The 23,631-nt window shown below is 62.8% G+C and overlaps 1 protein-coding gene across 1 annotated transcript in view; it reads right to left on the reverse strand.

Annotated features, from left to right (window-relative positions):
- The window catches only part of CDH4 (cadherin 4), a 264,321-nt gene that overhangs the window by 9,258 nt on the left and 231,432 nt on the right, over window positions 1-23,631 (reverse strand). The window contains exons 6-9 of the mRNA XM_053927435.2: window positions 20,873-21,017; window positions 13,989-14,161; window positions 5,081-5,218; window positions 992-1,177 (exon numbers count right to left, since the gene is read on the reverse strand). Coding sequence (XP_053783410.1) covers window positions 992-1,177; window positions 5,081-5,218; window positions 13,989-14,161; window positions 20,873-21,017 — 642 coding nt within the window. The remainder of the gene's footprint in view (window positions 1-991; window positions 1,178-5,080; window positions 5,219-13,988; window positions 14,162-20,872; window positions 21,018-23,631) is intronic.

The raw sequence follows: 23,631 nt of genomic DNA on the forward strand, positions 1-23,631 counted from the left end.
AGTGGCTGAATTCTGCTTGGGACACCGTGACCGGGCCGTGGGGACTGTGGGGCTGTGTGCACTCAGCCTGAGGCACTCCGGAGCTGATTTTTAACTTCGCACGCACTGAGATTCACTCGGGAATCTTGACAGACAGTCACGGCCTAAAAGCAGTGTCATCCCCAGGTCCCCTCCCGCAGCCCCCTCAGAGCCACTCTCCCCCCACACAACGCGCCTGGAGACTCGGCTGTGAAGATGGCGAGCGCATCGGCCCGAGTAGCTCAGAAAAGCACCGGAAGGCTCTCCAGATATTAGCCAGCCCTGGCGTGTTGCTGCAAAAATACTCCTCTGGTCGGTAACCGTGGGACACTCCCGCCGTGGAATACCACTTGGCCGTAAAAAAGGAAAACCTCAAGCTTTGCGACAGTGTGGGTGGACCTGGGAGCATTATGCTCAGCGACACGAGCCAGTCACAGAAAGACAAGTACCACGTGGTTTCACTCCCGTGTGGCATCTAATGAACAGACTGAACTAACATGCAAAACAGGGACAGACTCACGGATGGAGAGCAGACGACAGCTAGTGGGGGCAGGTGAGGGGCAGAGGGGGCGAGTGAAAAGGAGAAAGGGCTCGTGGACGTGGGCCACAGGGTGCTGAGTGTGGAGGAGGAGGGGCAATAGGGGGTTAAATGGTAAAGGAGAAAATACAATAAAAAAGGAAAAAAGAGAGACCCCTCCAGGACTGAGCTGGCTCTGTCTCGGGAATGTAAGGACAGCTTGACACCAGCTGCTCTGTGAATGGGTCTCACCCTCAGGGAGGGGCTGGGGGGTGACCTCCTGGGCAAGGTCGGCCTCGGGTCACGTGACCGGGTCCTGGTGAAGCCCGCCTCTGCCACCCGAGGGTGGGGTACCGTCCTTTGTCGTTGGGTGTCAGGGGTGGCATGCACTTCCCCTGAGGGTGTGTCTGCTGAGCTTCTCCTAGGGCCGTGGCGGGGAGCGAGGGGAGCACCCACCTTCACCACGGTGACCAGGCCCTCGTTGGTGACAGGGTCCGTGCGGATGATGAAGTGCCCCGAGGGGTCCCCGCTGATGATGCGGTAGACGGCGTTCCAGTTTGGGGAGTGGGGCCGGTCCCGATCCATCACTGTGAGGTTTGCCACCACCGTCTCCACCCGGTTCTCGGGGACCTCCCCCGCATACTGCAGTGTGTGACAGAAGAGAAAGGCACGGGCCCTTCAGAAGTGGGAGACGTCGGGAGAGACCCGCCACCAGCTGCTCTCAGGCCTTTCCCCATCAACAGAGGGCCGCCACCAGCACCAGGACACACAGGGGCCCGGGGTGTCCTTGCAGGTGGGGACAAAGAGCAGGGGAGTGGCCGCCCTGAGCAGAGCCCTGCTGCTGGTCCAGACTCCAGCCCGGGCTCAGGGCTGTGCTGCAGGTGACAAACTGGGGACTCGGCCTTTTTGGCCATGAGGGCTGCGAGCCAGTCCCGACAGTAAGTGTGGCCCACGTGGCAGGGCAGTGACATGCATAGGGCAAGGCGTGTGTGCACGCGTGTACATGTGCGTATGTCTGTGCTGCCTGGCTACAGAAACCTGAGCACTGCCCCCTGGTGGGAGTCGAGGCTCCGGCTGGCTTCAGGGGCTGCTGGCTTCAGGGGCCGCTGGCCTGTGCGGCCGGGGCCCAGCTCAGAAGACCCCCGAGGCCGCCTTCGCGCTCGGCTGTCTCCGCCTGGAAGTCTGTAACAGTCTGTGGGCAGGGGCTGCATCCTCACTTTGCAAACGTTGCGTGCTCTGCGGGCTGCGTGGGCAGTCCTCTCGCTGTGCAGTGTGACTTCGAGCCACAGAACCGGGGGACGAGGGCTGTGCAAATGCCTCAGGGGTTCCGGGGGCACTCACAGCAGTGCCCATGCCAAGCCCCACTGGTTCCCCAGGGTCGTCCTGCTCTTACTCCCGCTCACTGTGGTGAGAGAGGTGAAGACCCCCGGGGTGCCACAAAAGGAGGGGCCCAGAGTGTCAGTCCCAAGTGCCAGGCACCGTGCCAGCCGCTGGCCTCTCCCAGGTGGATGGCCCCCTCGGCCCCGTCCCTCTGGGGGTCGCAGGAGGGGAAAGAAGGGGCCCAGAGGTGGCAGCTGGGCTCAGCCCTCATCCTCCCAGAATTCCTTGTACCCATCTGACTTCAGCGAGGCGCCCAAGTCTCCCAGGCTCCCTGCCTCCAGCCCCGAGGGCTTCCGTCCCCGAGAGTCACGGGCCTGCGGTTTCATGGCACAGGCAGAGCCGCGGTCCTGAGTCTGATTCCTTCCGGGTGTGGGGGAAAGTGTTCGAAGGGTCTAGTTTAAGTCGTGCAAGTTTAACAAAGGTTCTGGAGGGAGGCCCCTGCCGGTAAACCCAGGGCAGGGTTTTCTTCCGGGCCTCTCCCCAGCCAAAACTCGTTTCAATTTAACTGCTCAGATTTTCGGGCACAGCGACAGCTTCGCCCCTGCCTCATGAGATGCGGCGGCAGCGATTTGGGGAGGGGGAACTGTAAGAGGGTCTGCACAGACTTCCTTGCCCCGCAGGTAAATCCTGAAGGCTGATGCGCCCATCCCCAAAGGTGGGCGGATTTCAGATCCCAGGGTGCCTCACAGAACCTGCAGGCTCCCGGGGGACGGTCACAGGAGCACAGAGGCGGATGTGGGTGAGAAGGGGGCCTGGATGCCGAGCGAGAGGTCCGACGCTGACCGCACAAGCCCCTGGGCCCTCCAGCATCCACACCCCCTGGACGCCATGACCCCAAGATGCGCTGTTTCTGTCCCCAATTCTCGGAGCCATCGCTGGTCCCAGCTGCCCCTCAGTGTCGACATGTAACTGGTTCTCCCTACCAGTTATCTCAGGGATCCGGCACCGGGATGGCCAGAGCCGTGACCGCTGGCCCGGGAAGCCCCTGTCCTGCCAGGGTGTGTTCCAGGCCTCACCGTCCTTGGAGTGGGCGGGGCTGCGGATGCCCTGGAGGGGTGCCCACGGACCCCGGCCTGGTGGGGGCAGGAGGGCCTGCATGAGCCCGCTCCAACACCAGGGGCCAATTCTGAGTCTCTAGGCCATCCCTCCAGGGCCTGAGGGTGGGGCAAACCAGCGGTCCTTGGGAGGGATCTACAGGTCGTGTCCCGGGACCACTGGCCCTCCAGCATGGTCCCCCCCATGCCCTCCGCCGTCTGAGAGAGGGCTGAGAGCAGAGTGGGGGGCAGTGCGCCTGCAGAGCGGGAGAGGTTGGATGAGGGTTAATTAACATTTAATAGGAGCCAGATCCTGCACCACCTCTGTCTCAGCTCCTGCTGATTGTCCCTGATTAGGCTCCTTGAAAGCTGCCCGCCCCGTGAGGGGTGTGGCCAGCTCTCAGCCTTGCCCGCCACTGCACCCAGCAGTCTCCCAGGCCTGTCACCCCTCTGGGGGGGATGAGCTTCAGGCCATTCCCCCCAAGAGTTCAAAGATGCCCAGTGACTCCCTGGGACCCAGAGCGTCAGTTACTGGGCGGAAGACCCACACTCAAAGGAGCGGCGTGTTCAGCGTGGGGCCATCTGGATGACGTTCCGGAGGGGCGACACCCATGTGGGCGGTGGACGTCGGCGGAGTGGCTGCCGGTCGGACGGGCAGGAGGTTATGCTGGTGGGAAGGTTCTGTGTCTGCCCGGGGTGGGCAACGGAGGTAGGTGCAGACACGGGTGAAACCCACTGGCCGCTCTCTCGGGTGTGGGCCTGATGCTTAGGCCCCGGGCAGCGAACAGAACTCTCTGAACTGAAGGGGGCCTGTAGCCCTGGAAGTCGATGGGACCGTTGGCCGTAAGGAATGAGAATCCGCCAGCCCGGGGCTGGAGGGTGGGCGAGGGCTCCGGTGTGGCCTGTGCGGGGCCCACTGGGTCCCCATCCTGCCTGCAGTCCCCAGTTTGCGGGGTCACCTGTGCACCTGGCTGGCCACAACCTTCTCCGGCACACCTCGGCGCAAGAAACCCCACCTGTGGACCGGGAAACTGAGGAGTGGGCCGTGATCGAGACAGGTGGGTCTCTGAGGGCTCCTGCCAGCCCCCGACTCCCTGGGGTGCTCTGCACCAAGCCCAGTGGGGACCCAAGGTGACCAGGATGGGGGGCTGAGCCCTTAGCTGCTGGGGTCAACACAGAGCCTCAGGCCTGGAAGCCTCCACTCCCATCAGGGACAATCGGCTGGGCCGCCCCTGCCCTGGTTTCCACGGTGACCACAGTGGCCCAGAGGCTGTTCCCTTGGGGGCCCTGGGGCTCTGGTGGTGGTGGTGGGGTCGCACCCCGACACTGGAGCTCCGCAGGCGGGCTGCAAGGCAGTGTGTGTCCCTAGGAGCAGTGTGCTCGCTCACACCTGGGCCCCTGCCCTGGACCACCCGAGACCCTGACTTGGAAGAGGGGCCTGCAGCGCCAGGGCTGCCCGCCTGTGCCCCATGGCCGCTACAAAGTCACGACAAGGTCGCCATGGGCACACTCTGCAGACAGGGTGAATGGTGTCCCCCCCGGGAGCGCTGTGGGGAGGGCTAAACTGGCCCTGGCCTTGCACAGCTTGGTGGGTCCCAGAGAGAGCCAAGCTTTACTGCTGCCGTCAGGGAGGGTGGCCAGGTGTGGCCCAGGCTGGGATGGGGTCTGGGGCCTGGGCACCGCTGTTCCCCCATGGGTCCTAGGGAGCTGCTCCCCCCATGTCTGCAGCCCCAAGGATGCTGGCCCTGGGCCTGTCTCTCCATTGCCGCTGGCCGCCTGGGAGCAGATGCACCTGCAGCCCCTAGCCCTCTCCATGGGCGGGCCTGGCTGCACCCTCCGCGTGGCGATCTGTGCTACAGCCACCAGGTGGCGCTGCACCCCCACAGCAGAGGGATGCAGGGATGAGGGATTTGGGGACTGTGCGGTGAGAAAGGGGCGCTGGGAAGCAAGATGAGTGTGTGCTCACAGGCCATATTGCAGCTCGTCTGGGGGGCTCTGGCCTGTGAGATGCCTTCACGGGAGGCTGACTGGCCCAGAGGAAGAAGAAGGGGTCTCTCTCTTCCCCCCCACTTCCCTGCCCCCTCTCCCCTCCCATGCACGGCCTCGTCCCTGTGGGGACCCCGGGACTCACCGTGCTCGTGGTGAACTCCGGCGGGTTGTCATTCACATCTGCCACGGTGATGATGGCTGTGGCCGTGTTCGAGAGGCCATAGTTCAGGTTCCCCTCCATGTCGGTGGCCTGGATGATGACTGTGTACTGCTGAACTTTCTAGAAGGAACAGGTTGGGGGAGAACAGGCCATCAGTGTGGGGTTCGTTCACAGGCTGTTGATATTTTTCATCAAAGGAGCATAAGTTCTCCGTGGCTGGGGCCCCTGTCGCCCGTCCCCCAGGAGGCGGCCGGCCGCTGGGCTCTCAGGGTCAAGCCTGGCGGGAGGACGTCCTCTGTGGGGAACGGTGCAGCCCCAGGAGCCGGCTGCCTTTCCGCCTCGGAGGCTCTGGCTGCTGTAAGTACAGATTAAAACAGGTGCCAACAGAGAGGGGGGACACGGGGCCGGGAAGCACGGTGCCGCCTTGGGTTTGGAAAGCCAGGGGTGGGCAGCTTGGAGAGCGGGCAACAACCCCACAGAGGCGAGTCTGGAAGGGCCGTGTTCCTGCGGCATCTTCCATGTCCGGCTGTGGGCAGGCCAGGCGTTTGCACAGGAGACAGGCCCTTCGCCCCCTCTTTGCACAGGGTGGAGCCCACGCTGTTTGTACAAGGCCCCAAGGCATGCGTGGTCCTTGGGCAGGCAGGGGTGCCAACATCAGGCCCCGAAGCCTTCCCCCCGGCCCTTGCCCTAAGTCGGCAGAGGTGGCCTTTTCCACACCTCTGCTCTGAGCCAGCGACCACAGGTGCTACTGGTGTGATGGGTGTCATCCAGCCTGGTGGTGGCTCTCTGCCAGGACCACAGCCCCCCACCCCCTGGCACCATCAGGGGTCCAAAGCAGAAGGGGACCTTATGGCCTTCCAAGTGACAAACGACCTTGAGTCCTCCAAGGTTAAGGGAAAAGGACAGCCCTCAGCCATGCGGCTCAGGGACGTGGGCTCAGGTTCCAGAAACGGGCTCCAGAAAGAGCAGATGCTCAGCAAACTGTCTCCCTTTCCATCCATGCATCCCTTCCTCCCTCCCTCCCTCCATCCATCCTTCCTCCACTCATTCACTCGCTGGCTGGAGTTGCCTTCGTCTGCACCAGTGTGGGCTCAGAACACGCCAGGCCTGAGTCACGGCACCACCCAGCAAGGGCCCCTGTGCCCGGGCGGAAAGGGGGCTCCCCTTCCTCCCGTGAAATAAAGGGGCAGGGCTCTGCCCCAGCTAGGATGTTGCAGGGGCAGGCTGGGGACAGCATCTCAATCCTGGGCCCCTCCACGGCCCGGTGAGGGGCACCAAGCCCTGCCGCAGGAGCTGCCTCTCATCTGTGCCTCCCCCACGGCTGCAGACGCCCACTTGAGATGGGGCCTCGGGCTGCTCCAGGCCCCTCCCCGGGGAGAAGATGCAGAATGCGGTTGATTTTCCCTCAGAGCCACAGGCAGCCTCGCCCTGGGAACTTCATTTCTCACGCAAGTTCCTTTCGTCCTTCACAAATCGGAGTTCTCCCTCCCAGGCCTGACCTGGACACTAAGCTGTAGGGCACCTCAGCAGTGTCCCTCCAGAATGGGGCAGGGGGTGTTTCGGGCTCTTTCTGCACCCAGTGGTCATCTCTGGAGGACTGCCCATTGCCTGTCTAAAGACTACGAGGTCCTTCTTGGCAAGGCCTTGCCTATGGCCCCGTGGGCCCCACCACCGGGGCTCTGCCCGTGTGACCACCAGCTGGGAGGGGAGGAGACTGGGGCTGGCTGGCTGGAGCCCTCACACCGCACACCCTGACCTGCCCCCAGGACCAGCCGCCGCTGCAAGGGGCCAGAGAGCAGGAAACAGGGACAGAGGCTGACAGCAAGGGAGGCGTTCGGCCCACAGGGGAGAGGAAGAGGGCGTCCACCCTGGGGACTCGTTCTGCGGCTGCTGAAGGCAGTGGCCCCTGCACGTCAGCTCCTCGCCACCTCCACCTGGGACCGACCCCCGGGGGGTGCTGCTGAGAGGTATGCTATCTCAGAGACAAGGGACACATGAGCGTGCCTGAGGGTGTGTATGCTTGTGCATGTGCACATGTGTATGCAAGCATGCACACACGTGTGCAGCTGTATCCACGTCTGGGTCCATGTACATCCATTGTATGCAGGGGGAGTATGCCCGTGTGTGCAGCCAGCTGCTGCCACTAGAGGGCGCGCTGGGTTGCTGTTGGGAGCCGGGTGGGGTCTCGAGTGGCCTGGGTGGGTGCTGGAAGCAGGAGGCAATGCGGTGGGGGCCCCAGCGGGCCTCAGTGTCTCAGCCTGGTCCCAGAGCACCGGGCGAGGCTCAGGCTCCTCTGCGCGGCATTTGGTTCAGAAAGCATACTTTTTGGACTTGGTCCCTGTCACCATTTTCTTCCCCCAAGCACCTGCAGGAATGGGGGTCGGGTGGCAGGACCTGTGTGCATCCCCCGGAGGGTGGGTGTCCCCTGGCGCCTCTGCACATGGATGCCCTGTCCTTGCTCGTCCCACTGTCACGCAGGGGGTGGGCCCGGCGTGGTCTGTGTGGAAAACCCTGGCTCAGGCCCTGCTTCCCTGCCCCCATGCTCAGCAGCAGGTTCAGGGGGCCGGGTATGTGAGGCTGGTGAGCGAGCCTGCAGCCCTGTCCTCCACTGCCCAGTGCCCGCCGGCCGCCCAATGGAGCCGCAGCGAATTCATTAAAACAGGGCTTGGCCTCTTTCAAGTTCAAGAGGAGGGAAGAAACCGGAAGAAACCGTCTCCGGGGGCTTCTCTGCCTCCCCCAGCTCAGCATTTAAATTTTGCAGAATACCCATCAGTAATGCAGTTGCGGCTTGCCCTAGAAAAGCACTGAGCCTCCGGGCTGCCCTGTACCTCCCGCTCCCCACGAGGGGCTGCGGCCCACCCCCTGCCGGTGGGTGTGAGGAGGCTGGGAGCCTCCCTCTGCACTCCAGCCTGCAGCCCCTCCCCGCAGCCCCCTCCCCGCAGGCTGTGCTTCCCTCTGGGCTGGTGCTGCTCCCTGTGCTGCTGGCCTGGCTGGAGCCTCAGTCCTCAGGCGCTGGGAAACAGCCCCCGGGCCTGGGCCCAGCTTGCGTCCGTCCCACACACTGCTCGGCACCCAGGGACATGTCCTTTCTCACTGGGGCATCGAGACGCTGCCGTCCCCAGAGCAGCCACTGGTGGGCAAGACCTTGGCGTCTCCAACAGAGGAGTGAGTGATCTGGATAAAGTCTGTCCCCACTGCAGGGCGACTCAGCCATGTGGAGGAGTCGAGCCCCCCACCAGTGGGCGCTGGTCTGTGAGCAGCTCTGGCTGGGAAGATGTCATCTGCAGCTGGGATGAATGGCCTGCGGTGGGCTCTGGGGTCACTTTGGCGGCTCCGTCCCCGAGTGCAGGGTCAAACTGGGAATCCAGGAGCACAGACGGGCCTCTTATTGTGTATTTTTTCTTCCATTAGCAGGACGATGCAGTTCCTCCTCTCCTTATCTCCCTGGGACGTGAGGAGAGGAGGCTGGTGGGGAGATGGTGCTGGAAGCCCTGAAATGTGGGGGGCCAGCGTGTTTCAAGACTCCCAAGGCCAGCGTCCCTGGGTGTCTGGATGCATCCCATTGGGTCACAACCCTTGGTACAGCACTGCCCAAGACAGTCACGCATGCTGCCTCCCGTCTCTGCTCCCTGCTGACGCCCAAGCCACCAGACCGCAAAACTCCCAGTGGTGAGCACACACTCCCTCCCCAGAGGGGAGGTCCCCGTGCCCCTGGGAGCCCAAGCTCCGGCAGGACATGCCTGGACACAGGGGCACCAGTGGAGGGGGCTCAGGAGAGCAGGGGGGTCACAGAAGCGGAGGGGTACGGCTCAGCACAGAGGTCCGAGGTCCTGGGGGAAAACAGAGCCTGGGGTTCTAGTCTCCATTGTGAGCTGAGCACGGGGGTGGGGGGGCGGCTGAGTTTCATCCACAGTCACTGGCACCGGCCAGTGGTGGCTGACTGGTCCCTGTGGTCAGGGTGTGCATGTCCCCTGCCCGGCACTGGCCTTAGTGGTCACCACTGCAGAAAACCCCGCCCTCCTCGCAGGGAGCACAGGCGTGTGCCCAGCCAGGCCAGGCCAGGCTGCGGAGCTGCGAGGGGCCTGCCTTGGGCTAGGACCGAGGTCGGAGGGTGGGTCCAGAAGCTGCACACCACTGGGAAATGTGGGGTGTGCACACGTGTGCAGTATATGTACACACACACAAACACACATGTGTACATGTGCACCACCAGCCCTGCCCCCCCAGGGGGGAGTGCGCAGACCGGTTGTTTTGCGCACGCTCTCCTCTGGTGGGCACTCTGCCTCGGTCAGGTTACCTGGCCTCCTCCAGTAAAGCGAATGCCACGTGGTAACGCAGGGAGTCGGGGTCACGGGCGGCGTTGCCGGAAAGCCGAGTGTGTGAGCGTTTCACACGGCACCCAGGGCCGCAAACACAGCAATGATGGAAATGTCCTCCTGGGGTTTCTCAGGCCGATGCTGACTCGTGACTGGTCCCCATGGCCTCCCTGCACAGCCTCCCCGGCCCTGGCCCCAGCCCCGTCCTTCCCACCCGCCGTCCCCACGGCCGGCTCTCGGCCTCACGTCTCATCCCCACAGAGAGACAGGAAACAACGGCAGGTCCAGGGTAGGGTTTGTGTGGGTCCCACAGTCCCGGCGATGCCAGGCTAGCAGCCATGGAAGGTCTGTGGGAGGGGCTTTTCCAGCAGTGGCCTGTGTGCCACGTGCCGAATGCCGCTGGGCGGCCAGCAGGGAGCCCTTCTGCACGGGACGCACAGGGTCCACCCCGCATCCTGCGGTGCTTGGAGGGAGGCCTCTCACGTGCTTCTTCGTGTTTTCTGCTGCTGATGTGTCGCTTCCGTGACAAGAGGGGCAGCCATGGGTGTGGCTGTGGAAGAAGGCCTCGCTCTGACTCGGGCTGCCTGGCACGGTGGGGCACGGTGCCCTGCTGTGGCCAGAAATGCGGGACCCGCCCCCACGCAGCACCTGGCCGCCCCCTCCCAGGACTCTTGCAGAAAACGCAGTTCAGAATTTCCCACGTGGCCATCATGACCCTGCTCCCAAAGGGCCACATGGTCTTGTCACCAAATAATGCCTCCCTGAGTCTGAGCGCTGTGACGCAGTGGGCTGACCTTGGCCGGTGACCCCACTGGCCCTGGACACAGCTGTGCTTGTCGCTCCCCCAAGACACCTTCCTCTGATGAGACTGCAGGGCAGATGGGCTTGAGAAACGTCCCAACGGTGTTGGTTTTGCTTCCCCGAAAGTCTGGGGGGGCCGTGAGGGACTCACAGGGCCCCTACTCGTTCGGGAGGACACTTCAGGTGGAGGACGGCGATGGTGGCCCACATGAGGTCCTCGGAGTGGGATGGACCCCACTGAGGAGCAAGGATGCGGTGGGGCTGGTGGGGCTCTGCAGGTCTTGCTGCTGGGCACTCGGACTGAGAGCTGCCCTAGGCGCGCCCGGAAGTGGAGCCGCGTCCCGTCTCGCCCGGCCCTCGGGATCCTCATTAGGATGCCAGGTAGGGGGGCAGGGCCCGCGGGAGGTGCCTCCACCCCAGCAGGCAAGAGACACTTGAACTGCGCGGCTCCTCCAAGTCTCTCCTGACATTTTAATCGTGTAGAGGCGCTCGATTTACATAGCTCTGCCTAATTAGACACGGCGGCAATTACGTGTGTTGATTTTGCCCTTCCTGGAGACGGCTTTCTCTGTCGAGCGGGAAGCGGGCTTGGGAGAGAAGTGTCTACAGAGGCTCCCCGCAAAGACGCTGTGGCCGCCACCTGTGGACTCGACGGTCTGACGAGGAAGGAGAAAGGAGGCACTGCCCACACGCCCCTCCTAAATTCGCTTGTGTGGACGTCTGGCCAAAGCCAGACAGGCCGGGTCCTGTGGAGGCACCTGCCACGTGTGCCTTCCCTGGGGTCCTGGACCTGGTGGCCGGGGGCAGGGGTGGACGCCCCGTGGGGCAGGAGGCAGAGACTCAGTGGGGAGGGTCACTGAGGGTCAAGGGGTCAACCTCTCCCCACCCCTGGCCTGCACCCCTCACCTGTGAGTGCTGGAGGGAGCCCTCCCCCAAGGCCCCGCTGCCCCTGCCTCCTGCCTGGGTGATTTCCTGTGGGGCTTCGAGCCTGAGTCCTCCCACTGCACTTTCGGGGGAAGGAGTCTCCCTGCTGTGACGGGAACAGGATGTACCTGGGCAGAGTGGGTGGTGGGGGCACCCAGTGGGGACCCGGTGGGGCGCAGGATGGGGGCAGGTGCTGGTCTGGCAGCTGAGGACCAGGAGACGGTTCCGGCGGGACTGACGTTCTCTGTGCCCCCTGTGGTGAGGGCGCCCTGAGAGTCCCCGGTGACGGGCACCCACATTCCCCAGGCGGCTGCAGAGCCTGGGCGGCCGCTGAAGTCGCAAAGGCAGGTGTCAGCGGCCGCAGGGCTGGCGCTCGCGGAGGTTCACTTCGGGACTTGCCCTTTGATGGCTGCGGGCAAGCATCCCCTCTCAGGGCTGTGTCATGTCGCGGGTGACAGCCGCCGGCTTGGTGCCAGTCACATTGATCGGGCCTGATGGCTCTACGGGTGGGGCGGGGCCCTTCCTGTCATGTCCCCGGCTAGCCTGTCTCCCTGATCAGCAGCGCCCGGCTCTTGGGGAGCTTGTCGCCCGTCAGCTCCAGTCTAGTTCCGCCTCTGCCAGGTGTCACCATGGTGCTGCGTGGGGGAGGGAGGCGCAGGAGTAAGCCGGGTTCCTCAGAGAGGGGCCTTGCTGGTGGCTGAGCCCGCCTGCTCGGTCCCCATCCCAGGCCCAGATAGGCTCTCGGTGGACAGCGGCTGCTTTCGGGGTAGGGTTGCCAGGCAGAGCCAGGGAAGCAGGGGCGGGCCAAGCACACGGGGCACACTTGCACTGCAAGCGACTCGCTGTCTGATGCTCAGACCCCACCGGCTGCCTTATGTGGACCCCAGTGGGTGGGGCTCGGCCACTCCCCTGGGGGGGGGGCCTGGGCGGGGGTGGGAAGCCAGCCTTGGTGGGCAGGCATGGTGGGGGACTGATGTGTTTTCAGGGGGACCTTCCTCCACCTGGAGAGAAGCACTGTGACTGGAACCCTCCAGGGCTGTCCGGACGAGGAACACAGCGTGCGGTGCCCGGCCTGGGTGCTGGGGTGGGGGGTGCCCTGCCCACACTGGGTGCTGCCAGGTGTTCGCTGAAGGACTGGAGACCATGGGCTGGAAGTGCTCGTGGGTGGGCAGGGACGCCTCCCCCACCTCGCCGAGCGGCCTGCCGGTCCCCCTACCCCCCCGACCTGTGCCCGGTCACTTACAAATAAATGAGAATCAGGAATGGCCCCCTCTCTGCCCCCAACACAGCAAAGCTAGCGTGGGGAAACTGAGGCACAGTGTCCAGAGCGGGCTCAGGCTGGTGAGCCAGCAGTTCCTCTGAGATTCCAGGTGTGGGAGAGAGTCCGCATCCCTCAGCACCCCTGACTCCCCCTGCTGTCTGCCGGTCCCTTTCCCGCTCTGGACACGCTGTCCGGTCTCGAAGGTCCCCACTGCCCCCTGAGCTCCCGCAGGGCAGGCACCAGGCTGCATGCTCTCCCAGGTGCGGCAGGTGAGAGCTGAGCTGACTGGAGCCCTCCTGCCACCTAGCTCCCTGCACCTCGAGTGCCTGGCCTGCACGCACTGGGCGCAGCTCCTCAGGGCCAGGCTCTGCTAGGCCGGGCAGGAGTCTCCCCGTGTCCCTGCTGGGTGGGCGCCAAGGTCTGCGGTGGGGGGGTGGGGCAGTGAGGAGACCAGGGGTGGATGAGGCTCCGAGGGTCTGAGGTGAGGCAGTGGGGTCACCAGCTGAGGAGGCACAGCCTCTCCACCTCGCCCTGTGCCCCTGCCCTCCCCATTCCCCCCCCCCCCCCCCCCCCCCCCGCCTGCCCTAGGTGGGGTGCCTGTGAGCCAGCAGGGCTCCCCAGCAACTCCTGCGGAGGGGCCTGTGAGCCCAGACACACACACAGGCCCCGTCAGACCACGCTGTTCCCCGCAAAGGGAGGGAGCACGCAGGTGAGGTGACAGCCTGAAGGGGTGCCCTCCCTCCTTGGGGCCTCAGGCCACCCCAGGTGGGGGAGACTGGGACGGGTTTGCTAATGTCTGTGAGGACCTCATGGGGGCCTCCCCTGGCAGCGCAGTTACGGATGCTTCCCCAGCCCATGGTGGCGGCAGGCTTCTAGAAGCTGGCAGGGACAGCTCCTCGTCTGGCTGAGCAGCACTGCCCTGTGGTCACTGGGAGGGTGGGGGGCCTGGCCGGGCCTCCAGTGCACAAGAGGAAGGAGCCCGGACTGCCCAAGGCCCCCCGCTGAGCCCAGCTTCCCACCCCACAGTGTGCTCCACCCCACCCACCATCTTTGTCATCCTAGGCCTGCCGCTCCACCCCTGCCGAGGCGTCCTGAGCACTGCGATGTTGTCTGACATGCCCACGCTGACAGCCAATGAGGACCCTGCTTGGCTGCCGAGTCCCGAACCTGTGCTGACCCCGGGCTGCCTGCCTCCTGCTGAGCCACGAGGCTGCACAAACTACCTTCCTGTGGCTGCCTGGCCCAATCCCCTGGGTGTGGCACCTGGTGCTTCCCAGGATGGGGCCGGCGGCACCCACAGCCTGGCAGGTAGCGAGCCTGAGACCTAGGCTCTGGGCCTTTGGGGTCCCCACCACCACCCCAACCACACACGCCAGCAGGTCACCTCACGTGGGGACCGCTCAGGGGTGTGGCTGGGGGTGAATTCAGCACCTGCTTTGCCGCGTTGTGCCCCGCCCCCCTGCCCTGGGCACGACAGGATGCAGATGCGCCTGCCACCCGGTGCCACTGTGACCGGCCCCCTGCAGAGCTCCGATGTCCCTCCTGGACTGGGGGCCCAGCCTCCCCCAGCCCACGGCGCCCACCTCACCTCCCGGTCCAGGCCGGCTGCCACCGTCACGATGTCCCCCGTCTCACTGTTGATGGTGAACATGTTCTGGGAGGGGCTCTGTGGGCTCTGCGTCAGAATGCGGTACCGCACCATCCCATTGGCCGTGGCGCTGTCGTCGGCGTCGTTGGCGGTGATGGTCATCACGTAGGTGCCTGGACGAGAGAGAGAGAGAGGCTTGAATGGGAGCCATGCATGCCTGCCCCTGCCCGTTCACCATCGCCAGTCCATTGCAGACTCCTCTGGGGCCCAGGGCCAGGCACATACTTCCCCATGCCTGTGCTGGTGCCGCCCACCATCGGAGGGCGCCCCAGAGAGCCCGCCCGCCCCCTCCCCCGCCCCCCCAGGGAACCCTGGAGGTCCTTCCAGAGCTCAGGGCTGCTTGGAGGCCAGCTGCCCTGACACTGTCCTTTCCCAGCAGGGCAGGGCCGGGCTCCAGAGAGAAGCACATGGAGCCGGGGCAGTGGGTCCCGGCTGGAGCCCGTGCCCTCTCTCCTGGCCCACCCCGGGCGTTTGCTGAGGCTCAGCTGGTCCCAAGTGCAGCGGAGTGTGGTGGGAACTCAAGGGCACACAGTGAAAAGCAAGGCCAGGCCAGGGCCCAGGCTGGCTGTGTGGACAGTGAGCACTGATGCGTGTCCCGGCCTGGGTGTGCGGACGGCGTGTGCTGATGCTGTCTCTTGAGGAGACTCGTGGGGAACAGACTGGAAGAGCCCTCAGCAGGGAGGCTGGACATGTGGGACGTAGTGAGTCAGAGGGGTGAATTCGGGGTGCATGTGGGGCGAGTGAGCATCTTCATTTCAGAACCAGGGGCTGGGTGAGTGGCCCACGCCCTCCCTCAGTCAGTGCCTCAGTCTCCCCATCCACGCACTGGGACCGAGGCCTGCAGGGGACCCTGGCACCCCGCCTGTGTGACAGCAGCCCTGGCAGGTCCTGCAGTGTCTGCTCTTCCCCGCCTTAGGAGGCTCTGGTGGGACTGGGAGGGGCGTGCTGGTGCGCGGGACCCCCATCTTCCAAACTGTTGTTCCTCAGCTGGGAAGTCCCAGTGTTGAACACGAGGGGGGGCCTTCCACTGTGGGGTCACGGCTTATTAATGGAGCACTAATAAATACTGATCAGGGGTCCGAAATCTCTGCTGGCTTTTTGGTTAAAAATAAAGGAATCTGTCAGATTGGAGATGAGCAACGACACCCTCTCTTTGTGCTGCCTGCCGAGGGTCCTGGGGTCCACCTCCCTGCAGCCCCGCCCCGCCCCACAGGAGGGCCAGAGTCCGATCACCTTAGTTCCTCATTGAGCCAAGATGGTAATGACTTTGAATTAAGGCCACACAAACTCCTCCAGCTTGCTCTCTGCCTCCCTCTGCCTCTGCCCGGCCGATGGGGAGAGTGGGGGGTGGTGGAGCGGGAGGGGTTCTAAGCACGTGGAAACCTCAGTTCAGCTGGGCCTCAACTGGGTCATGAGCTGCTTGACAAGAAACCCCTGTTTCCAACATGGCCCCTGATTGGCAAACCAGGAAATTAAGAGTTTCCAGGGGGAGCTCTCCCAAAGCGTCAAAATCCTGGGCTCAAGTGAAATTTCCTGGCTCCTGAGAGGAAGTTCTGCCCACAGAGTGTGTGCAGGTGCCTGCAGTTCAGTCTCTGCCCTCCTCTCCCGCTGGCTTCTTGCCCAGGATGGACGGTGTAGGGTTCCTGCTCTCCGCCCTGCCGGGGGGTCTGCACCCCACCCTGCCGCTTGTGGCCTCTGCTTGGCGCGGAGGGTGCAGACCGACGGGCTGGCAACAGACCCGCCCGTCAGTTTCTGCCTCATTACAAAATTGTGTTAGATCTGGGCATCCACCTTCTTGGCTAAGCTCAGAAATTGTATTTTTATTATTTTAAAAATGATTTTATTTATTTATTTTTAGACACGGGGAGGGAGGAAGAGAGGGGGAGACATATCAATGTGTGGTTGCCTCCCACGCGCCCCCTACTGGGGACCTGGTCTGCAATCCAGGCATGCGCCTGATTGGGAATCGAACTGGAGACCCTTTAGTTCGCAGGCCAGGGCTCAATCCACACCAGCCAGGGCAGAAATTTGATTTTTAAAGCCAAATGACGTACTCTTCATAATCCAGTTCGGTCACACTGCGGCGAGCTCACCCGGGGCACCACGCCCCGTCACCTGGGCTGGAGAAGCAGGAGGCAGCTGCCCTCCAAGGCCTCTCTGCGCAGGAGAGAGGCAGGCTTGAATTTTTCTTAGCAAACGAGACAGCATGTCGGGACTGTCCGCTCACCTGCGGAGGGACACCGCTGCCGGACATTGCTTTATTAATTGGGCTGACAGGACCCAGGGAAGGCTGGGCGGGCCCTGCGGGGAGGTCAGGTGCGCACGCCGCCGGGTGCCTTAAAGGATTAATCTCACCAGTCTTAAATTGCAGTTTAATTTGAAAACTAATTCAGCCCCATAATTGGCTTTCTGCTCAAACCACTGAGGCCAAAGATTTAAATTCTTAATATTCAGATGACTTTCAAGTATCTGCGCCATCTGCTGGTCAGTCGGCGGCGCTCACCTGGGGGGCCCTCCGCCTGGGTGGAGATAAAATAAAGACACAGCCCCACTGATGGGACGATCTCTTTAAACGCGGGCCCGTGTTTTACAGGTGAAGGTTTCTTTGACTTCATTCCCCACTTCCAGGTTTCTCTGCTATTTAATGTTTCAAAGTGACATTAATTTCAAAATTTATCAGACCAGCCCTCACACAGTTACCTGGGGGGAGGGAAACAGGAATTTTTCTTAGAGCCTTTCTGAAAAGGAGTATGGAAGCATCTGTTCTCGGGGGCTGGGCTGGGCTGGGTGGGGGAGGGGAGGCAGCCATTCCGATTCCTGGCTGCAGAAGGGTTGGGCCCCGGGCAGGACGAAGGGCTGGTCTAGTTGGGAGGACCGGCCCTGAGGTGGGCCCTGAGCCCTGGGACAGCAGGCTGCTGCATCGTGTGGCAGGAGGCGTGTGACTCAGGGAGTCGGTAGGACCAATGCCCGGCCCATGCAGAATGCTGCAGCCTGCCTCCCTCTGTGCGGGGCGGGCCCTACTGGAGGCCCCGCAGAGCTGCCAGCTGAGCAGTGGGCTCCAGGTGTGCTGTGAACCGGGTACCACTCAGGAGTGCTACTCCGTGTTCTCAGGTGGCCCTGACGCTCCAGGGCTCCCATGGGGCTGGGCGGAGGGTGGGCCTTCACTGAAAACCTCCCCCGCTCAGTACACAGTGGTGAAGAAAACAGACATGTCTCTGCCCAGCCCGGGGAAATGGGGGTGGGAAAGGAGTGGTAGAAACTGGCAACACCGTGACTGAGAACTAACAACTGGTAGAGCATTAACGGACAACTTCAAGGGCATGGGTGCCCCTGGGGAGGGTGGCGGGGCGCCGTCTTTACAGGAATCACAGGGGAGCTGAAGGAGGAGAAGGGGCTGTGGCACAGAGACGCAGGGAGGATGTTGGGTCTAGGACAGGGCACATGCAAAGGCCCTGAGGCCCGAAAGACAGTCCATTCCCGGGACCTTGGCGTCTCTGCCTCTGCCCCAGAGTGCACCAGGCTGTTCGTTAGCACGCAGCCCGTGCTCACCTGGAGAGAGGACAGCCTTTCACCGCGAGCGGCCGCACGTGCGCTTCGAGAGCAGGAGGAGCTCGTTTGGGATCAACTCGTTCAGGCAGAAGCCTGAAGAGTTCGGAGGAGGAGAGAAGGCCAGGGGTGTTTACGAGGAAAGGAGGGGACGGTTCCGTCCCTGATGGGAAGGCGCTGCCGTAGGGGCAGAAAAGGCAACACGGTGATGCCGATCCTAAACAACGCTTTTAATTTCCAGCCCGGTAGTTACAATGTGTTTCTTGTTGTCTTTGCACACAGTTGTCTGGGATGCAGTGTTGCCCTTGGCCCAGTCCAAAGGTTATTTTGCCTTTTCATTTTTCTTTTTTTTAGAAAGAGAGGGAAAGGGAGGGAGAAAGAGACAGAGAGAAACGTTGGTGTGGGAGGGACACATAGATTGGCTGCCTCTCGCACGCCCCCTACTGGGGACCCAGCCCTGCAACCCAGGCATAAGCCCTGATGGGGAATCGAACTGGTGACCTTTTGGTTCTCAGGCCAGTGCTCAATCCACTGAGCCACACCAGCCAGGGTGTGTGTGTGTGTGTGTGTGTGAATATAAATATATATTTCTATATATACTTAAATACGTATAATACATATAAATATAAACAAACAAACAAACAAACAAACAAATAAGTATTTTTGCTGTTTTAACATCCAAAGCTTTGAGGCCTAAGATGTGCAAAGTGGCTCGCCTGGGACAGCAGCTCCAGCTCCATTTTAAAGGGGCTACGTTTCTATATATACATTTACATTAGCACACAGATTTCTGGGTTCCTTAAGTGGGCGATGGGCTCCTCGAGGCGAGGCTCATGATTTTCCTTCCTGGAAAAAGGCGCTCTCTCTCACAGTATGTGCTTTTTCTGGGGAAGCCACCCAGGCTACACACTGCCTTCTCTCCTCCCTCTTCCTGCCTGATGGCACCCAGGTGGGCAGGCAGATGGGGCCCTGGTGACCCTGTGCTTCAGGACAGGGGCACAGAGGCGGCTCTTTTCAATCTGTCTTCTCCAGGAGAGCACATTCGAAGGAGCAGCAGGCGGTCCTTTGAAGATGGGCTGGCACCCTGGAGGACGGCCATGCTGCGGCAGATAGGCAGGCTCCAAGGGGCTGCTGCTTCTGACAGGGACACCTGGCCCTGCGTGAGGTGGCTCTGTGCCTCAGTGCCAGTCCCCTAGGGGCTCAGGGTCCACCCCTGGCAACATACCAGTGTGGGACCAGCTTGGGGCCAGTGGGCACTGTGGGCCCGAGGGGGAGAAGCCAGCCCGACCCGCAGCCGACACCCCGGAGCAGGGCCCCAGCCCCGAGAGTGTGTGGTCCCTTTGCCGTTTCTGCAATTCCTTCCCAGAGAGGTCTGGGGGGGCCTGCCACTGTCACTTACGACGAGAGGGAAGAGATGGGGACAGTTTTCAGCCCCTGGGGCCTCCTGCCTCCAGAGGCCATGTGTGCCCTGTACAGATGTCCCCCGCACCCTTGCCAGAGCGGTCGAGGACCTTGAGCTGGGTCCGAGGCAGTGTCACACAAAGAGGGGGTGCCGTGCTTGCCTCTGAGGGTGGTTCTGGGACCTGAGACAGGCTCTGGGGTCCCCGTGGGCTCCAAGTATCAGTCACATTTAGTCCCAGCACAGTCCTGGAAGGGCACAGGAGTGTGTGGGAGAAGAGGGCCCATCCCAGTAGGAGCGCCAGCCGCTGGCCCAGCCAGACCTTGGCCACCCTGTGAAGGGCGCTGTGGGGCAGGTGCTGGGGACCCATCCCTCTCCAGGCTGCCGGCTCCTCCGGGTTTCTGGGAGCAGACACGGCGGTTTGCTGTTTGTGCCCCGCTAGTAAGTAAGCCAGAAATATTGCGGGGCCGACTTTCTCTGTCGGTTTGTTTTAAAATGACACCAGGGAGGTTTCATCTTCGGTAGAAAATCCGGACACCTTTATGGAGCGTCCTGGGTCTCAAGGAGAGAGGCCCCGCTGCCCCTGCGAACAAGAACCCCCCCGCCCCAAGCCCAGGGGGCGGCTGATGGCAGGTCTCATTCATTTTCTTTGACTGCCTGCAGCTAATCTGCCCGCCTGCCACCTGTCCTTGCCCCTTGAGGGGCTGCGGGGACCGGTCATCCAAGGCTCTGGCAGAAATAATGTCACATCCCTCTCGCTTTGCCGGCACTAGGCCGGCCCTTGGCTCGTGATCCTGAGACAATCAATCGAAAACACAATTCACCTTGTTTGAAGTAACAGCCCCGGAGACAGAACTATGACAACCACCGCCGGCACTGGAGTGATGATAAATGTTCGTCCTTGCTGCCCCAGACAGGGACGCGGCTAACCTCCCGCAGGGCCGGCGGGAGTGGGGGCGGTTGGGGAGGCTGGCCTGTGCCCCGCATTCTGCTCTCTCCCTCCTCAGTGTGCTCGTCCCCGCAGGCCGGAGCCGGAAGGCCTCCTGGGACCAGCGCTCCCTGGACGGCAAAGCCCCCGCCCGCAGGACACAGTTTTACTGTGATCACGCTCCAGGTGTGGCGGGGGGGGGGCCCGCTTGTCTGTGCGAAAGCTCGTGGTTCCGCTGAATCTCAAGGGAAAGCCAGCGTCCTGTATGTCAATGGCTGCTTCTGGTGGCCCCAGGTCCCTGACACATGGCCCAGCTCCCCTGTTCAGCCCAAGCTGGACGTTCGTCCCAGGACAGCCCCCCCCCCCCTCAGGAGACAGCAGTGTGGGGCTGTGCTTCTCCTGGGTGCCCACGGAGATCACCTGGGCGGCTTGTCCGACCGAGCGGGGCCCCACCTGCAGAGAGTCTGCATCAGCGGGTCTGGGCGGCAGGACTCCGTGTCGGCCACCTGTCCGCAGGTGATGCAGCTGGTCTGGGGGCCAAGGTTCCAGCATCGGCGAGGGATGCCGACCCCCACCTGCACCGCGGGGCCTGGCCGCTCACGTTGCCCCGTTGGGCCTTGAGCCCTGACTTTGCCGAAGGGGCGAGGGAAGGGCCTCTCCTTCCACAGCCTGCCTTTCAGCGGGCACTCCGGCCCCAGCCCTTCTCCGTGCCCTGGTCCTCTGACACTTTCGCTCTCAGCCTACAGGTCGCCTCTGTGTTGGGGTGGAGGGTCCTGTCTGAGCCGCATCATCACTGCGATGGCCGTACACTAGATCTGGCCCATCTTCTGTCCATGTCCCTGTCAGGGCCACAAAGGACCTGCTCCCCAGTGCAGCGCCTACATGTGGGGGGCCCCCAGTGGACCCCCAGTAAGTGGACTCATCACCGGGTGGGGCTGGGCTGGGGCTCACCTGGCTTGGAGCCCTCGTCCACGGAGCCGTTGTAGACCTGGTTGAGGAACTCGGGCCGGTTGTCGTTCATGTCGATGACGTAGATGTACAGGTCGATGGGGTTCTCCACCTTGTTGCCGTTCATGTCCACCGCGTGGGCCCGGAGCTGCAAGCCACGCAGCTGGTCAGGGCCGGTGCCACCCCCTCTGGGGATGCTCCTAACAGGCCACCTCGTGGGGGCAGGACAGAACAGCTCTGGACCCCTAAGGGATGGGCCGGGTGGGCGTGTGTGGGCTGGGAACGTGTCATGAAGCTTCTCTGGGCCTCGGTTCTCTCCTCTGCAGGAAAGGGGGAGGTCGTGACGTGCAGGAACAGTGGGCTGACCGGAGGCCCCGAGGCTGGTGCCACGGGGACCCCCAGGCCTGCTTGGACTAGTCCCTGCACTCTGACAACCAGGTGCCCGTCCACCTACAGTGCCCGCAGAAAAGCCACCGGGGCCACTCTGGGCTTCACTCCTATTCCTGAGAGGTCAGACCTGGGGCAGACCCAGACCCTGGGGGTCTTGAACTTGTATGGGGCTAAGGTTAACTCGGGGGTTTGCCATGAGTCCACCCTGTTGGTCTTTCACTCCTGGGCTTATCTGTTCTTGGGACACCACGAGGAAACAGAACGGCAGCCCCCTGCTTTGCAGAGAAGGGGCTCCGGCAACTCACATGGGACCATCTTCAAGGTACAAAGCAAAGATACTCTGAACTTAGGCTGGAGGGGTGCAGACAGGCTGCTTCCCCTTAATTTTGGACTTTTATATTAATTAATTCATTAATCCCCCCACCCTGAATTATTGTTCACTCAGTACCCACCCAGGGCCCACATGTGATCACCGCTCAGTGGGACAGAGGGGCCTGGCCTGGGGCCCCTCCTCCAGAGGGAGATGGACACCAAAGAAGAGAAGCCAGACATGACCTGGGTACAGGGTGGCCACTCTCTGGGATTGGGAGGAGGCCAGGCAGGCTTCCTGGAGGAGGTGACGTTTGGGTTGAGCCCTGATGAAGGGGCGGCCAGCAGGTGGCCTGGGTCCAAGGACCCTTTCCAGGGAGTCGTGGGAAGCCCAGCACCACCTTTGGTGAGAATGGCCGAGGAGAAAGTTACCTAGAAACTCCAAAAGTGAGTTCTGGGTTCAAGGTTTCCAACAAGTAATTAAAGTAAAATGAAAGAGGCCTTTCCCCTCAGCCTGGGTTCTCCCAGGAGCTATGCTGCAGCCAGCAGGTGCTGGGGCCGGGTCCTCCCCAGACAGGATTCTGCACGGCTCAGGTGCCCGCCTGACCGGCAGGCTGACAGCCCTGGCTTTGCCGTGATGGAAAAATCTTAGATGGGAAGATAGGTGTCGGGACGCCCCATGAGGGCTGGGAGGGCTGGCCTGGGCGCCCCACAGGGAGATCCCGTGAGACTGACTCGCCGTCTGCGGGTCAAAGCTCCCCCGTGTGCCTGCACACCTCAGTCTCTGCGTCTCTGTCTCTCTCCTGTCCCCCTATGTCAGTCTACACGGATCTGTGGGCAGACAGGGGAGTGGACTCGACCTCGAGCCGTGCCGTGCCCACGTGCTGGCGAGCACACAGCCCGTTCTGGGAGCCAGGCTGGCTGGACACTGCTGACGGGCGTGCACCGGCCGTGCAGCTCGCGGTGGGCGGAGCACTTGTCAGGAAGTCTCCGACCCCTGCCAGACAGACGTCAGCTCCCAAAGCCTCAACCTTCCAGCCAGACAGCAGAGTCTAGTCGTGGTAAGGCATGGTGGGGTGGGGGCAGGGTGGGGATGAGGAGGAGGGAGCTTTCTCTGCAGCCATGACAACTAAACCCGAGTCAGTCTAATCTCGAGCAAGGCACACTTGGTCGGCAAGTGGCCTCCTTGGGGGGCCGGGCAGGGCCGGAGAGCTCGGATGCTGGTGAGACTGTGGAGGCCATTGGCCATTCAGGGACAGCGGGCCCCTGCCCGGTAGACGATGATGCAGATGCTGCGTTTGTGTGTGTGTGTGGGGGGGTGCTGTGCAGAGACCTGGAGTCACTGTTGTTTGGGGAGGGGGGCAGGCCTTTTCTCCCCTGCTTCCTCTCTCCTCACTCATTCAATGGGTGTTCACAGGAGCCCACGACAGGCTGAGCATCCCCATCCCTGCAGACCTGGAACCAAGCGATCTACAAGGGCCTGGGCTGAGGTGGAGGGTGGGGAGAACAAGGCCAGAGAGCCGGGTGCCCAGGTCTCGCCTGGCCCTACTTCAGGCTGCAGCCCTGCACCTCCAGCCTGTGCCTGCCCTCGTCCTGCAGACGGGGAGCAGAGCCTGGGGGGCCCCGGCCCGTATGGTGGGTGCCCCCAGAGTGTGAGGATGAGTGGCCTTGGCTTTCCCGGTGCCTCGGGCCCCCTCCCCTTTGCCGCCACAGCCCTGTCAGCCAGGACCCCGAGGAAAGGAGGGGGTGGCCCTTTAAGTAAGCCCCTTACCTTCACTTTCTCCCTCTGTTTCCTCCCCACACACAGCTCAGAGGGACAGCAGGAGGGTGGGAGGGCCGCGGGGACGTGTTCTAGAGCTGGAGCCCATGGGCCTGAGTGCGCAGCCGCCACACGGCCCCCCCACAGGGCCCACGAGTGGCTGGGACTGAGACCTCCTAGGCTGCCACTCTCCAGTGCTCCCTCGCCTGGGAAGGAGGTACAGTTTGAGTTCTCGGGTCCACCCTGACCCCGAGTGAGGGACCTGGGAGCGGTGTCAGCACCGTGGGCACTAGGTGGCCTCCTT

This window comes from Desmodus rotundus, chromosome 6 (genome assembly GCF_022682495.2).
Source record: "Desmodus rotundus isolate HL8 chromosome 6, HLdesRot8A.1, whole genome shotgun sequence".
NCBI classification, from domain to species: domain Eukaryota; kingdom Metazoa; phylum Chordata; class Mammalia; order Chiroptera; family Phyllostomidae; genus Desmodus; species Desmodus rotundus.